The sequence below is a fragment of the Colobus angolensis genome, unplaced genomic scaffold, assembly GCF_000951035.1.
Source record: "Colobus angolensis palliatus isolate OR3802 unplaced genomic scaffold, Cang.pa_1.0 Scaffold266, whole genome shotgun sequence".
NCBI lineage: Eukaryota > Metazoa > Chordata > Mammalia > Primates > Cercopithecidae > Colobus > Colobus angolensis.
This window is the reverse complement of record NW_012115888.1, coordinates 3,281,943-3,296,172: the sequence shown is the minus strand read 5'-3', so window position 1 is coordinate 3,296,172 and position 14,230 is coordinate 3,281,943. Positions and strand designations below refer to the sequence as shown.

The following is a 14,230-nucleotide window of genomic DNA, read 5'->3' as shown; positions in this document are numbered from 1 at the left end:
TCCCAGCTACTCGGGAGGCTGAGGCAGGAGAATGGCATGAAACCGGGATGCAGAGCTTGCAGTGAGCCGAGATCGTGCCACTGCACTACAGTCTGGGTGACAGAGCAAGACTCTGTCTCAAAAAAAAGGGGGGGATGGTATGAATATTCTTAGACTCAGGGTATAAGTTGAGTGCTGACTGGGGACTAACAAACCTAGCAGTCCACTACTGTGGTATTCAATTCAATCCAATAAATCTTCACTTAGGTGTGGGGGACTGAGGGGGTTATCAAATTGCCAATTGATTTAGGGCTTCAAACAAATTGATGTATTAGGCATGTTTCTAGTTTTATTTATTTAAAAAAGGGGCAAGAATTTAATGATAGAAGTCAAATTCAAGTAAAGGATCATTCTAAACTTTTCTGCTCATCCCCCACAAACCTTTTTAGTTTTGTCCACACTTAAAAAAACAACAAAAAAAGTAGCATTAGCAACTTGCTCCTACTCTCTCCGATGCATTTAACTTAATTTTCATAAACAGCTATATGTATTACAATATAGGTTTTCCTATCATATCAAATGTCAAAGCAACAGTGGTCTAAACAAGAGACGAGTTCATTTCTCCCCTATGTCACAGCAGAGCATAGAGGTCCCAGGCTGATATGGGACATCCATAATGTTGGAGACCCAGGCCCTTTCCATCTCATTGCTCAGACACTGTCAAATCACACTGCCACCCCCATGGACCTTCCCCTATCCACACTGCCACCAGCAGGAAGGGGTAAAAAGAAGCCACGATAAGTCCCTTTTCTCTTTAAAGTCATGGCCTACAAGTTGCCTGTGCAACTTCCATTCTCCTCCCACTGGCTGGAACATAGAAACATGGCCATGCCTACCTGCAAGAAAGTCTAGGAAACATAGTTCAATTGCTGGTGGCCACCACCCAGCTGAAACTCAGAATTCCATTACCCAGAAAAGAAAGGGAAGCTGGGTATTTTGGAACAACCAACAGAATCTGCCACAACAATTCTCTTTTTGATCCCTTATTTCATCAGTTTACATAATTTTATGCAATTACAATGGAAACAATGGGCACAAAGTGATTTGAGAATAAACACAACGGATTCAGCAAGCACACAACTCAAATGGTAGAAGCCGTGAGGTACAGAGTAGGAGTAGGCAAACATTTTCTGTAAAGGGACAGATAGTAGACATTTTTGGCTTTGTTGGCTATACAAAACTGTGCCACTGTAGCAAGAAGGCAGCTATAGACAATATGAAAATGAAATAACATGGTTGTGATCCAATAACTTCATATACAAAATCAGGCTGCAGGGTGGATTTGGGCCCAGGCACAGGAGTCTACTAGTTCAGGGTGTCATAGGTTCAGACATATGGCTATACAAAGGTGATGAAAATCACTAATTCCACAGGCTACTAGGAACTATTAAGAGAGCTTCTACTCTAATAGCACCTCCCATTTATTGAACACACACCAAGTGCTAGGCATGGCATTAGGAGCTTTATTATTATCTCTAATCCTCACAACAATCTGACGAAGTGAGTAAAATGCCTCCATTTTCCAGATAAGAAAGCAGACACAGCCAAGAAGAGGCAACCAGGATCAGAACCCAGTCTTTCCAGCCTCAATCCACCAGCCTCCAAAGCCCGTTCTCTTCCAGATGAAACAAGTTCCTCTATGGAAGTTGGATGAAAAATTGTCATTTGGCTAGCAATAAGTGAAATAAATGCACACAATTTCTTGTCACACTACTGGCAAAGCTGCTATGTCAGATTTGACATGTAAAGTATTACAATGACAAAGGCTTTCCTCTGATCTTAAAATAGCCCCTGCCTAGCAGTTAACCCGGGCTGTAGCAGGGAGGCACCTAACCTTCAGATTTTCCTGGGTAAAGCTGCCAAGGTCATAAGCTTCACGACGTTGGTAACTAATAGGGGTGGGGGGGATAAAAGTCAAGTTCCCATCAACATCACTGACCACTTATAAGGTCTTTGAAAGTTTATCTAAATAAAGAGAAGGATTATCACCCTCTGTCCTCATCTCAGGATAGGCATGTACCATTCCACCATTGCCATGCATGGCAGACCACACTAATGTGTCGTAGCACTCTTTCCATAAATTTCCCAACAAGGCCTCATGATCCTATCAGAGCTCCAGGCACCATTTCCAATTTATAGGAGTTGGCATGAGAGAATGAGGTCATCAAACCCTCAACACTTGCCTTATGGGACACAACAGCTTCCAATTTTCCCCTCAACTGTGCCCAAAAAAAAGGGATTATCAGTTACCTCCTTTATCATCAGTGCCAATGTTTGCTGTACCTTAGTTTATTGAGCAAATCTCTTCTTGTTTCAGCAAGCAAGTCAATTCATTCGAGGTTTATAATTTCTCTATGCATTCATTTTATAATGAAGTCTATCTCAAAGCCTTCCTGAGCACAAACAAATATGCTTCCAAAAGGAAGTTTGCACAATATTTCAGAATGCAGAAACTATTACTACAGTCATGCATCATTTACTAATGGGGATATGTTCTAAGAAATGCATCATTAGGCTATTCTGTCACTGTGTGAACACCACAGAGTGTACTTACACAAACCTGGATGGGATAGCCTACTACACACCAAGGCTATAGGGTACAGCCTATTGCTTCCAGGCTACAAACCTGTACAGCACACTGCTGTACTGAATACCGCAGGCAATTATAATTATAATACTGCAGATACACAATGGTAAGTATCTGTGCATCTAAACATAGAAAAGGTACAATAAAAATATAGAATAAAAGATTTTTAAAAATGGGGCTGGCGCAGTAGTTAACACCTGTAATCCCAATACTTTGGGAAGTCGAGGCAGATGGATTGCTTGAGTTCAAGAGTTCAAGACCAGCCTGGACAACATGGCAAAACCCAATCTCTACAAAAAATACAAAGATTAGCCAGCATGGTGGTGCATGCCTGTAGCTGCAGCTACTCAGGAGGCTGAGGCAAGCAGATCACTTGAGCCCAGGAGGTCGAGGCTGCAGTGAGCCAAGATCGTGCCAATGCACTCCAGCCTGGGCAACACAGCAAGACCCTGTCTCAAAAAAAAAGAAGAAAAAAAAATAGTGCACCTATATAATGTACTTACCGTGGATGGAGCTTGTGGGACTAGAACTTTCTCTGGGTGAGTCAGTGAGCGATGAGTGAATGTGAAGGCCTAGGACATTACTGTGCACTACTGTAGACTTTACAAACGCTGTACACTTACTGAGTTAAATTCTTTAAATTTTTCTTTAATAATTGCCTTAGCTTACTGTAACGTTTTTACTGAATAAACTTTTTAATTTTTTAAGTTTTTGACTCTTGTAATAACGCTTAACCTAAAACACATTGGATAGCTGTACAAAAACATTTTCTTTCCTTTTCTTTGTTTTAGAAGTTTTTTACTATTTTTAATTTTTGATTTTTTTTTTTTTTTTTTTTTTTTTTTTTTACTTTTTAAACTTTTTTGTTAAAAACTAAGACACAAACACACACATTAGCCTTGGCCTACCCTGGGACAGGATGATGAAGGCATCACCAGGCAACAGGGACTTTTCCACTCCAGTGTAATCTTCTGGAACCACTGTCACATATGCAGCCATGTCTCTATGTGGCGCATGACTGTATTTAGAATTAACGTTCGGTTTACTTCAATCATGGAGGCTACCCCAGTCACTCTGGAGGAAAAGTTACCACCACTAATGTCATAAGCTACTCCAGAAACATATATGTGCCATTTAATTTGTGATTCCTGAAGAGAATGTTCAATGCAATAGAAACTAGTAATTTCTAAGAAACATAAACACACTTATAACCCCCTTACCTAATCTAAAATAGAGTTTATAATTTTTAGAGGTATCATATTAAGATTCTGCACTGATAGATGGGTTTGTTTTCTTTTCAAAATGAAGCACTTGCTGACAATTCAACCAAACCATCACCATGCGATGTCACTTCCTGAGTCAGAGTATTATTTGTGCGCAGCTCCTTCTGTTTTGTTTACACGGCTAGCAAGGAGGCCATTCCTGATGGTAATTACCATGTAACACTCATTCACCACCACCACCATCCTGTGTGGGTGTCTGCCCACCTCTGGGAATGCCAGGCTTCACCAATGAAACACTTGCATGTTGAGGACATAGCAACCCTTCATAAATCACTGTTACTAGTGAGAGAACATTCTGAGCTTCAACCCTTTCCCTCAACTGTTCCCATATCAGGCACTCACAACCACAATCCTCCCTTCCAAAGTAAAGAATCTGCAGTCTGGTAATTCCCCCCTGCCCCCAATGACACAACTAAGGGCCACAGAGCAACATCTTTTATGCCCTCCATGGTATTTACCCAGCAGGTAACAATTATACCTAGGGCAGGCCAACTCTGCAAAAATGAGGCTGAAGCAGGACAAAGGTTGTGGCCTGGCCTGAAAGACCATGGAAGCCTCCCTTTAAGATGGTCATTTCTTCCATCTCCCTAATGAGAGGATGAGCTTCTCCATATGAAGTGAAGCAACACAACTGTCCTCTTGACATATGCACAGAGCCCATGGGCTTCTCCCAGGACAGCTGGGATATTCCCTACACCAGCGTTGCCCAACTTCTGCCTCAGGATACTTTGTGACCTACATGAATTGCAATGCATTGCTACATCCAGGTTTTGCCTCGTGACTTTATCAATTTTGGATTCAGTGACAGCAGGTGCCATGGTTTTAAGAAGGCAGTTCACTGGTGTGATGGTACAAGGAGAGCAAAGATAGAGATGAGAGAATGGGTGAATGAGAGATTGGGAGGCTAAAGAACATGAAGGGAAGAAGGAGAAGGTGACGTGGAAGATCATACAGGAGTGCATTCCAGAGGGTTCTACACACTTGGTAGAGGAGAGCTGAAATTTTACCTCCAAACCTCCAAATGGCTCAATCAGAAATGGAAATAGGACCAGTCAGAAGATTCAGAGTGCTCAAAAGACTAAAGCAAACCAACTGCACAAAAGACATATGCATGCCCTAAGCCTGAAATTTGCTGTGTGGGTACTCATCTCTCTATAAGATGCACTGGGCAGACATCCTTGCTTTCCCCCTAAAGAGTAAATACTTTCACTCAGCACGGTCCATGGCATAAGATCAATGTTCACATGCGTTAAAGCAATCTTAGGAAGGGTCAAAACAAGATGAACCAACTACAAAGAGCCCACAGACCCTCTGGACCAGACTGACCAGGAATGCACTCTGGAGCTGTTTGGGGAGTTGGAGCTTCTCCTAAAAAGGGGCCCCAGGTAACTCTACACACGCCCTAGAGGAGACTACCACCTGGAGAGAGTGGGTAGACCACACATTAAGGACCTGCCCTATATATTATGTCTGGCAATCGGGATTTTCTCTAGCGGTAAACCACAGATGGTTTGAGATGTTTTCACTCAGTGTGACCTATTTTGTATTGCTTAAGGAAATGTGTAACTTATGTATCATTATTATTACTGTTAACAACTACTTCTGAGGACTTAATGAGCCATTCACTAAAGTGAATAGTTAACGTGGCTTACCATATTTAATCTAAAGAACAAACTTATAAAGTAGGTATTATTATCCCCATTTTGCAGATGACAAAATGAAATTCAGAGAGGTTAAGTAGCTTACCCCAGGTCACCCAGCTAGTACCTGGTGAGGCTGAGATTTGCAGCCAGGAGTAAAAATAGCATTGCATCATTCTAAAACCCATGTTCATAGTCATCCAGCAGAATGGTTACAATGGTTAAAATCGTTCAGTGTTTACACTTTAAAATACAAGCTTCAATTAACTGGAAAGTTATTCCATGTAGAAGAGCTTATTCATCAAGTGACTACGCATCATTCTGTTAGGGAGATAGGTCACTGGCCTGCAATTTTTTTTTTTTTTTTTTTTTTTTTGACACGAAGTCTCTCTCTGTTGCCCAGGCTGGAGTGCAGTGGTGTGATCTCGGCTCACTGCAACCTCCGCCTCCCAGGTTCAAGCAATTCTCCTGCCTCAGCCTCCCAAGTATCTGAGACTACAGGCATGTGCCACCACGCCTGGCTAAATTTTTTGTATTTTTAGTAGAGACAAGGTTTCACCATGTTGGTCAGGCTGGTTTCGAACTTGTGACCTCAAATGATCCACCTGCCTCGGCCTCCCAAAATGCTGGGATTACAGGCGTGAGCCACTGCACCCAGCCTGGCCTGCATTTTTTTAAGAGCACAGAGAGCACCAGATGGCAAGTACTACCAGAGAGTAGTACTACCTTTCCACTAACAAATGATAAAATTTGATAGTCATAAATATTAAGTAAGCATTTTTTTCTCTTTCAGTTAGTTGTAAATTAAAGCCCAATTTATTTGGCATTCTTCCCAAGGGAAAAGTGGGCTCTATGTCCCCTCCCCTCTAATCAGGGCTCTTGGGCTGCCTGACCAATTGAATATGGTGGGAATGATGCTGTCCCAGCTTCTGGGCCCAGGCCTTAAGAAACAGGCAATAATAAAGGTGGGTTAATCCAAAGGATAGGATATTTTTGCAGGCATTTAAAAATGCTTCCAATATGTCTAGAAGCCACTGAGAAATGCTGGTGAGAGAAAAAAAGTAGCAGACAAAATTGTACATATGAGATACTTATTATAACTTTGCCAAGAAAATATATTCAGTAAGAACCAGAAGACAGTATAACAGTATTTTTTCGGGCATTAAGATTACAGTTGATCTCTTTGCCATTATATTTTTTTCCCAATACTATTTTTATCTTCCCAAATGAACAGCTATAACATCCTTTAGTGGGAAAATTGTTTAAAGAGACATTGTTTTAAAAATATACAAATAGTAGTGTATCAGGCTTGCTCTCAGACAAGACTTCATGTCCACATAGTTTCTGCAGGACCCAGATTAGCCCATTGTGGAGAAGCAGCAAGATGCTCTAATGTATTTAGACACAGATTTGCCATAAAGAGACAAGAGGTGGGGAATAAAGGGAACCCCACACAATTAGGCTTTTGTCCTGTCAGTCACCAGGGAGAGACCCTCCCCATGGCCACCCATAGCAGCTGCAGCCCTCCTTGGTTATGGTAAACCAGAGAAACCTTCATCACATTTTACGAACAGCAGAAAAGAATTAGTCACTCTGTGTTTTAGAAAACAGAAATCAGCTTTCACAGGGGTGTGATTACAGGAAACTCACTGGGGCATTGCAAGGGTTTAGGAAGCACACCACTTATTAACTGGTGATTCAGATATCTCACGCAAAACAAACTCAACAAACTCTCTTGCATCAAAAAGATTGCATTGTTCTACATGTTCTTAATCAATTTTAAACATTAGTCCAGCTGGGACAAATAGAATTTCAAAAGTGGTACACATTTCCCATATCTAAGAGACATTTTCCATGACTATCATAGAAGAGTGGAAGAAAAATAAATAATTCCATAGGCCAGGTGCGGTGGCTCACACCTGTAATCCTAGCACTTTGGGAGCCTGAGGTGGGTGGATCACGAGGTCAGGAGTTCAAGACCAGCCTGGCCAAGATGGTGAAACCCCCATCTCTACTAAAAATACAAAAAAATTAGCTGGGCGTGGTGGCGGGCACCTGTAATACCAGCTCCTTGGGAGGCTGAGGCAGAGAATTGCTTGAACCCGGGAGGCGGAGGTTGCAGTAAGTCAAGATCGCACCACTGCACTCCAGACTGGGTGACAGAGTCAAAAAAAAAAAAAAAAGAAAAGAAAACTAAATCATTCCTTCTACAAACTTTTGCTGCATGTCTATTATACCTTAGGGATATATAAATGAAGGAGCCACAGCACAGTCCGAATTAAATGCTCACTCTTATGTTGGCCCACAATCAGTGGTGTATTGGGACTGACCTCCGCAGGCTCATGAGGGCCAATATTTTGATTCTCTTTCCAGCTCTACTGTTTTTTTATTTTAATTTTTATTTTAAGTTCTGAGGTACATGTGCAGGATGTGCAGGTTTGTTACATAGGTAAATGTGTGCCATGGTGGTTTGCTGCACCTATCAACCCATCACCTAGTATTAAGCCCTGTATGCATTAGCTATTTTTCCTAATGCTCTCCCTCCCCTCAACCCATCCCCCAACAGGCCCCAGTGTGTGTTGTTCCCCTCCCTGTATCCACGTGTTTTCACTGTTCAGCTCCCACTTACAAGTGAGAACAAGTGGTGTTTGATTTTGTGTTCCTGCATTAGTTTGCTGAGGATAATGGCTTCCAGCTCCATCCATGTCCCTGCAAAGGACACAATCTTATTCCTTTTTATGACTACATAGTATTCCATGGTGTATATGTACCACATTTTCTTTATCCAGTCTATTGTTGATGGGCATTTGGGTTGATTCCATGTCTTTGCTATTGTGAATAGTTCCAGCTCCACTTTTAGTGACCTCACGTGGTGATGTGAAATCAACCGCAGTGGGAGTATTTACATGACAGGAATCAGCAAATGCTGAAAATCAGGCATTCTCTACCACAGAGAGCAGATTCCATGACATTCACCATCACACCACTGCCTACATGGCCCAGTGAAGGACTCTGACACACCTCTCCCACTTCAGCCACTCTCTCCTTCCTCCTTGGGTGCCAACCCTACTGACCTTTCTGTGCCCACACTGCCCTTCTTTCTAACTGCTAAACACATCCAGGGCATTGCAACCACATAACAGCTATAGATGTGTCTAACTGCACAGGCTCCTCAGGAATCAATCACTTGCCTTCAAATCACAACGTCCTCACTTCACAGCTGTGTGAACTTTGTTTACTTCACCTCTCTGTACCTGTTTCAAAACCAAAGGCCACATATGACCTTTGTAAACATACAAAAGATGAAATACGCTGGCTCATAAGAATCCCAACTGCACCCAGGTCAGGCTCCTATGCCAGGCTTTTCTCCTCCTCACCCGATTTTTTAAAGAAATGGTATTATCAATGATAGGCTTTGTCAATGTAAAATTAAGCCTAAAATCTGGCTAATCTGAATTATTAAAACATCTGGATTGCAGAATATATTTAAGTCAATTTCTTTTAAACTTCCAAGAATAAAATTCAGTGCAATTATGAATGACGTTTTGGCTTTAAAAGTGCTTTGGTGGTCTTAAACACAATAACCTTCATGTATCCAGAACACAAATGTATGGCAACCCTACCGCTCCAGCAGTCACAAAAGGCCTGTGAAGAGCCAAAACTGGTATTACTAAGTTCCAGTTGTGTGGACTCAGTGGCCTTTGCAGACAAACTTTTCAGTCCTTACTGTACGACAAGTCCAGTAGGATGTTTCACAGGGGCCTGGATTAGCAGGTGACATTCTGCTGTTAATCCCCTCCCCCAGCCTGCACGCCAGGTACTCTCCCACATGACCATTTTAAGTTTTCATTTCCTCAGCCCCTATTATCTGAAATACTCTTGCTTACTTATTTTTCACCTTGGGGTCTGTCTCCACACCTGGGCTGTGTGCTCCGTGACAGCAGGGGCCTGACGTCACCCTAGCTCCTGGCACCACAGCTGGCTGACATTGGGAACACCATAAAGCCCTACCAAGTGAAGCAATGAACGTGTGAACACAATTATCCAGGAAGTTACCCGGAAAGCGCTTCCACAAGAAGACGCATGAAGAGCTCCATCTTGGTGCCTAGGGTCCCCCTCCCTTCAGGACAGCTGGAACAGGGACCATCCCCCTTTCCATACTCCTCAGCCCAGGCTGCTTGCTGAAGGCATCAGAGGGCCTCCCAGGCCCCGGCTCCAAGGTGGGGCCAAGGAAACACTGCAGAGCCAGGTCTCTGGCCAGGGTACATGTTTCCTCCTATTTCTTGACCTTGTCTGCTGCCCTAGTCGCTGCCCCATTATACTTTCCTTCTTCTCTGGCCCCTGAGGCTCCCTGTTTGGGCTTCTGCCTTCCTCGCCTGCTTCAGAGTGGCACTCAGGTTCACCCTCTCCCCTCATCTCTTGGCCTTGGAAAAGGGCATGGAGTCTCCAGAGGCTCCTACTAAGACCACAAATTGCTGACAAAAGATAAATCACAAGGAGGGGGGTCTCTCCTGGACCTGCCCCCTCTCAGGCCGTTGGTTCACCAAGTCCATTTGGTGAATATCGAATGGTGCCTCGGGACCATGAGACCAGGTCACACACAGCAGTTTGCCCTACACCAGATACACTTAAGAAGCTGCTGAGCATTTGGCTTCCACTGATTTTTTAAAAACCAAACTGAGATTTAGCTCACTGATGGTTCCAGAGCAATCTAGGACATCAAGTGCCAAAATGGGACTAAAGTCACATGAAAAAGCCTCAGTATGAGACTCAACTAGAACCTGCTGCAGTCAAGCTCTAAGAATGCACTTTGTCCGTAAACAACTTCCAACAGTTATTTCTCTTTCAGACAAGGCACCAAAAGACTTGTCCAATGGCATTTCATCTCAAAGGTAGCAAAAGTCAAATTCCTTTTCCACTGCAATCTTTTTATTTTTTATTTATTTATTTTTTTTTTTTTTGAGACAGGGTCTTACTCTGTCACCCAGGTTGGAGTACAGTGGTCTGATCATGGCTCACTGCAATCTCCACCTCCTGGGCTCAGGTGATCCACCTCAACCCCCCAGGTGCACACACCTGGCTAATTTTTTGTATTTTTTTGTACAGACAGAGTCTCCCTATGTTGCCCAGGCTGGTCTCAAACTCTTGGACCCAAGGGATCCTCCTGCCTTGGCCTTCCAAAGTGCTGGGACTACAGGTGTGAGCCACAGCACCTGGCCAGTTGTAATCTTTTATTTCTAGCCTAGCTTTAAACGTTCCCCCTGTATGGGTTGCCCCTTCTTTCTGCACAGATAGAGGAAAAAACAAATGTATGAAGACAAAGTATATTGCATAGAAAACCACCAATGGGTAAAGGCTTGAAGTTATCAAAATCAAAACTACAGGTAGCGGGGGAGATGGCACAGGAATATGCTACCTCAAAGGAGGAGGAGTCTCCCATTTTCAATCCAATACATTACTAATCCTTGGTAATAATAATCATGATATGTGTGTATAATATATAGTTATGTGTGTATAGCTATATAATATCTATATACTCTTACTGTTTACCGCTGTTAACCAGCATTCTTAGAAAAAATTCTTGTTTGTTTAGTATATATCACAAACTGTTGGTTCAAAATATTTATCAATAATTACTACTTAATTGTGAAAATATCGCATTTCATTAAAGCAACCCTAATGACATTTCTGCCAAATCTCTCCCTTCTTTCAACCTCTAAAATGAGTAGGCCCCAGAAATATGTACTGCACATATCAAATAGCTTATCAATACATTTCATTCTACAAGTATGTATTCAAAATGCCTATTCTGTGCAAAATTCTATGCAGCGAGCTGGTGGGAGTGCCCAGGTGCCAAGAGGAAAATAAAAGTCCTGCTGCCAGAAATGTTAAAATGTCATGAAGGGGATACATACAAGTAAATCAACCCATCATCTGGAAACTGAACCTGACATTTACACTTTTCTGGAAATGTTTTCTTAACCAGCTAGTTAACCCATATCCCACTCTAAGCATTTCTATAAATGTCATCTTCAAGTACTTGATTTACTGTGTCCTTTTATGTTGAAAGTTGTTTCATTGTTCAATTAAATGTCAACATAATGTTAATGTACTAGGAAGGAATTTGTAAGAAAATAGAAACTAGAAAACTAGAGAAAAGTAGCTTTTACAGACTCTATTACAACTGATTATAATTACCACACACACAAACATGCCCCATATACCCATGGCTGAAAGGGGATGCTTGTCTTTAATACAATGACAAAAATATATTTTGGTGCCCTTGTTCCTAGAGAGTTACCAGTTTCCACTTTCTTGGGCAAGAAAATTGTCCCACTCCTTTTCTTGTTTAATAATTTTCTGTCTACTTCATATCCGAATTTCAACGGCCCCAATTAGAATTCCAACGAAGGCATCTAACCGACTCATACAAAAGTTGTTCACAGCAATGGGGCTAAAATGCAGACTTTTTCACTCTAGGCACAGTTATTCTCATATGAGCAGGAATTAATTGCCTGCTTCCTTTCCCTCCTCTTGATCTCCCCCTTCTTAGAGTTAGATATTAATATAAATAGTGATACAATTAATGTACTCCCTGTAAAGGGAGCCCAAGTGATCACATTTTCAACAATAAGAACTGTGGTTTTGAAGTTTTACAATATCAGAGAGGTATGTTGGTCCAATGTTTAACCTTTAGAAATGCTTAACAAATCTTTAAAATGCAAAAGGTTTTTAAAAATGTTCAACAGCTTAGATATCCAACAACTATCATCTAATGTCAAAAATCCAACACGAAAACATTCAAGTAGATTCTACATGATGTGCTGGGAAACACTTTTTAAAAAAATTTCCAGCCATCACTTTCTGATTCAAGAAAAGCACTTATTGGCATAAGTTTTTAAGAGTACATTAAGTTATTTGTCTCTCTTGAGTTCGTGCCAAAGAAAATTATGTTTTCTGAAATTAAAGGATTGCATTCTTAATATTTTTACATTTTAAACTCCTTTTTAAATTAGTCATAATATTTTTAAAAAGACAACTAGCCAACAAAACAGACTGAAGAATAAGTAAGTACTTATATATCACAATTACCTTTTGCCTGGTCCAAAGTCTTCACCTTCAGGCATTTCTGCCCTTTAAAAATAACAGTGGCGAAGGCTGCAGCACCTGCTAACAGCAGCTAATGTGGCCAAACAATAGTTTCTTTTCTACTCTAATGCTGAATATCAGGAGGAAAAAAACCCAGTAGAGACGTTCTTTCCTTTTTGGAAAAAAAGTGCTCCTCCCTTACTCAGAAAGTTGGTGTTTACAAACTTCCAAAGCGCCTGCCTACCTTGAATGAAGCTAGAAGCTGGGTTATTATCACTGCCCCCTTCTAAAAATAAATAGGTCACCTCTTACTCCCAGTACCGTGACAGGCAGCTGGAAGTGAGCCCTGCCCAGCTGCCCCGCATTCTCTCTCCAGTCGTGTGAGAAGGTGTCCCTGCTCAGCCAGTAACCTTCATTGGATGACTTCACCTAGGCCCTCCTGCCCTTTCTCTTCCCCCAGCTTTTTTTTTTCCTGACATGACTAGGCACCCACCTAAGGGTGGAGTGGCCACAGGAGGTTGAAACTTCACCCTGGGCTATCAAATCTCCTCCTTCGGGTCACAGGAGGGAGTTGGAGAGCAGACAGCAAAACGGGCTGTACCTGTGAGAGCTGGGGGGTTTGTCTGGAGAACGCCTAGCCACTCAGCAAAAAGATCCCTTACTCAAAAAAGTTTAAAACAAAAGCCATTATGCAATAGGGTTTTAAGGGATATTGTTTTATAAGAAAATCTTTCTTCGGGTCATCTGGATTTCTCAACTTACCGGAAGCATGCACATGAATGTTGAGTTCATGCATTCATCTGGGCAAAATGCTTTCTCCCCAGGACTTCCCTGTCCTCAGGGGCAGCCTGACACTGGCACAGGAAGGGTTGCGGGCCTAGATGTTTTCATAGCTTGGCCTGTCACTGAAGAGGAGCTATCCCTCATTTGCTTTTTTAAAAGCGTACAACAAAAATCCCTTCAAATCTTGCTCTCAAAAAGGCCAGAAGAAATATTACTGAGATTTCTTTAGGAATATATCCTGAAAGCTTTGGACAAAAAGTTGAAGCCATTTTTTTTTTCTTGACTAGGAATATTAGGGATAGCAGAAAGCAAGATCTAATTATTAAGAAACAACATTCTTTTCAAAATGTGTTGCCAGGTGCGTGGCTCACGCCTGTAATCCCAGCACTGTGGGAAGCTGAGGTAGGAGGATCGTTTGAGCCCAGGAGTTCAAGACCAGCCTGGGCAACACAGTGAGACCCCATCTCTACAAAAAATAAAATTAGCTGGGCCTAATGGGATGCTCCTGTGGTCTCAGATACTCAGGAGGCTGGAGTGAGAGAATTGCTTGAGCCCCAGAGGTGGAGGCTACAGTGAGCCAAGATCGTGCCACTGCACTCTGTCCTGGGTGACAGAGCAAGACCCTGTTTCTTTAAAAAACTAACAATAAAATAAATTTTAAAAATAAAAAATAAAAATCTGTGTATTCTGTTATGTTATAGCTAATCCTAGCATGTTATCTATATTTAATGTATATTTTACCATTTGTATTTGTCAAAGCGGCCTTCTACTACATTAAAGAAATGTCAAAACAAATAATACCTGCTTTC

At 41.9% G+C, this 14,230-nt stretch overlaps 1 protein-coding gene across 3 annotated transcripts in view; it reads right to left on the bottom strand.

Annotated features, from left to right (window-relative positions):
* Positions 1-13,494, bottom strand: part of FAM134B (family with sequence similarity 134, member B) — a 38,343-nt gene extending 24,849 nt beyond the window's left edge. Inside the window, exons 1-2 of one of the 3 annotated variants that reach the window (XM_011947454.1) lie at positions 12,642-12,928; positions 9,437-9,556 (exon numbers count right to left, since the gene is read on the bottom strand). In XM_011947454.1, coding sequence (XP_011802844.1) covers positions 9,437-9,556; positions 12,642-12,676 — 155 coding nt within the window. In that variant the 5' untranslated portion in view covers positions 12,677-12,928. Of the gene's footprint in view, positions 1-9,436; positions 9,557-12,641; positions 13,060-13,400 lie in introns of those variants that run through there. The other 2 variants (XM_011947456.1, XM_011947455.1) reach the window with 2 other exon arrangements.
* Positions 13,495-14,230: the final 736 nt, after the last annotated feature.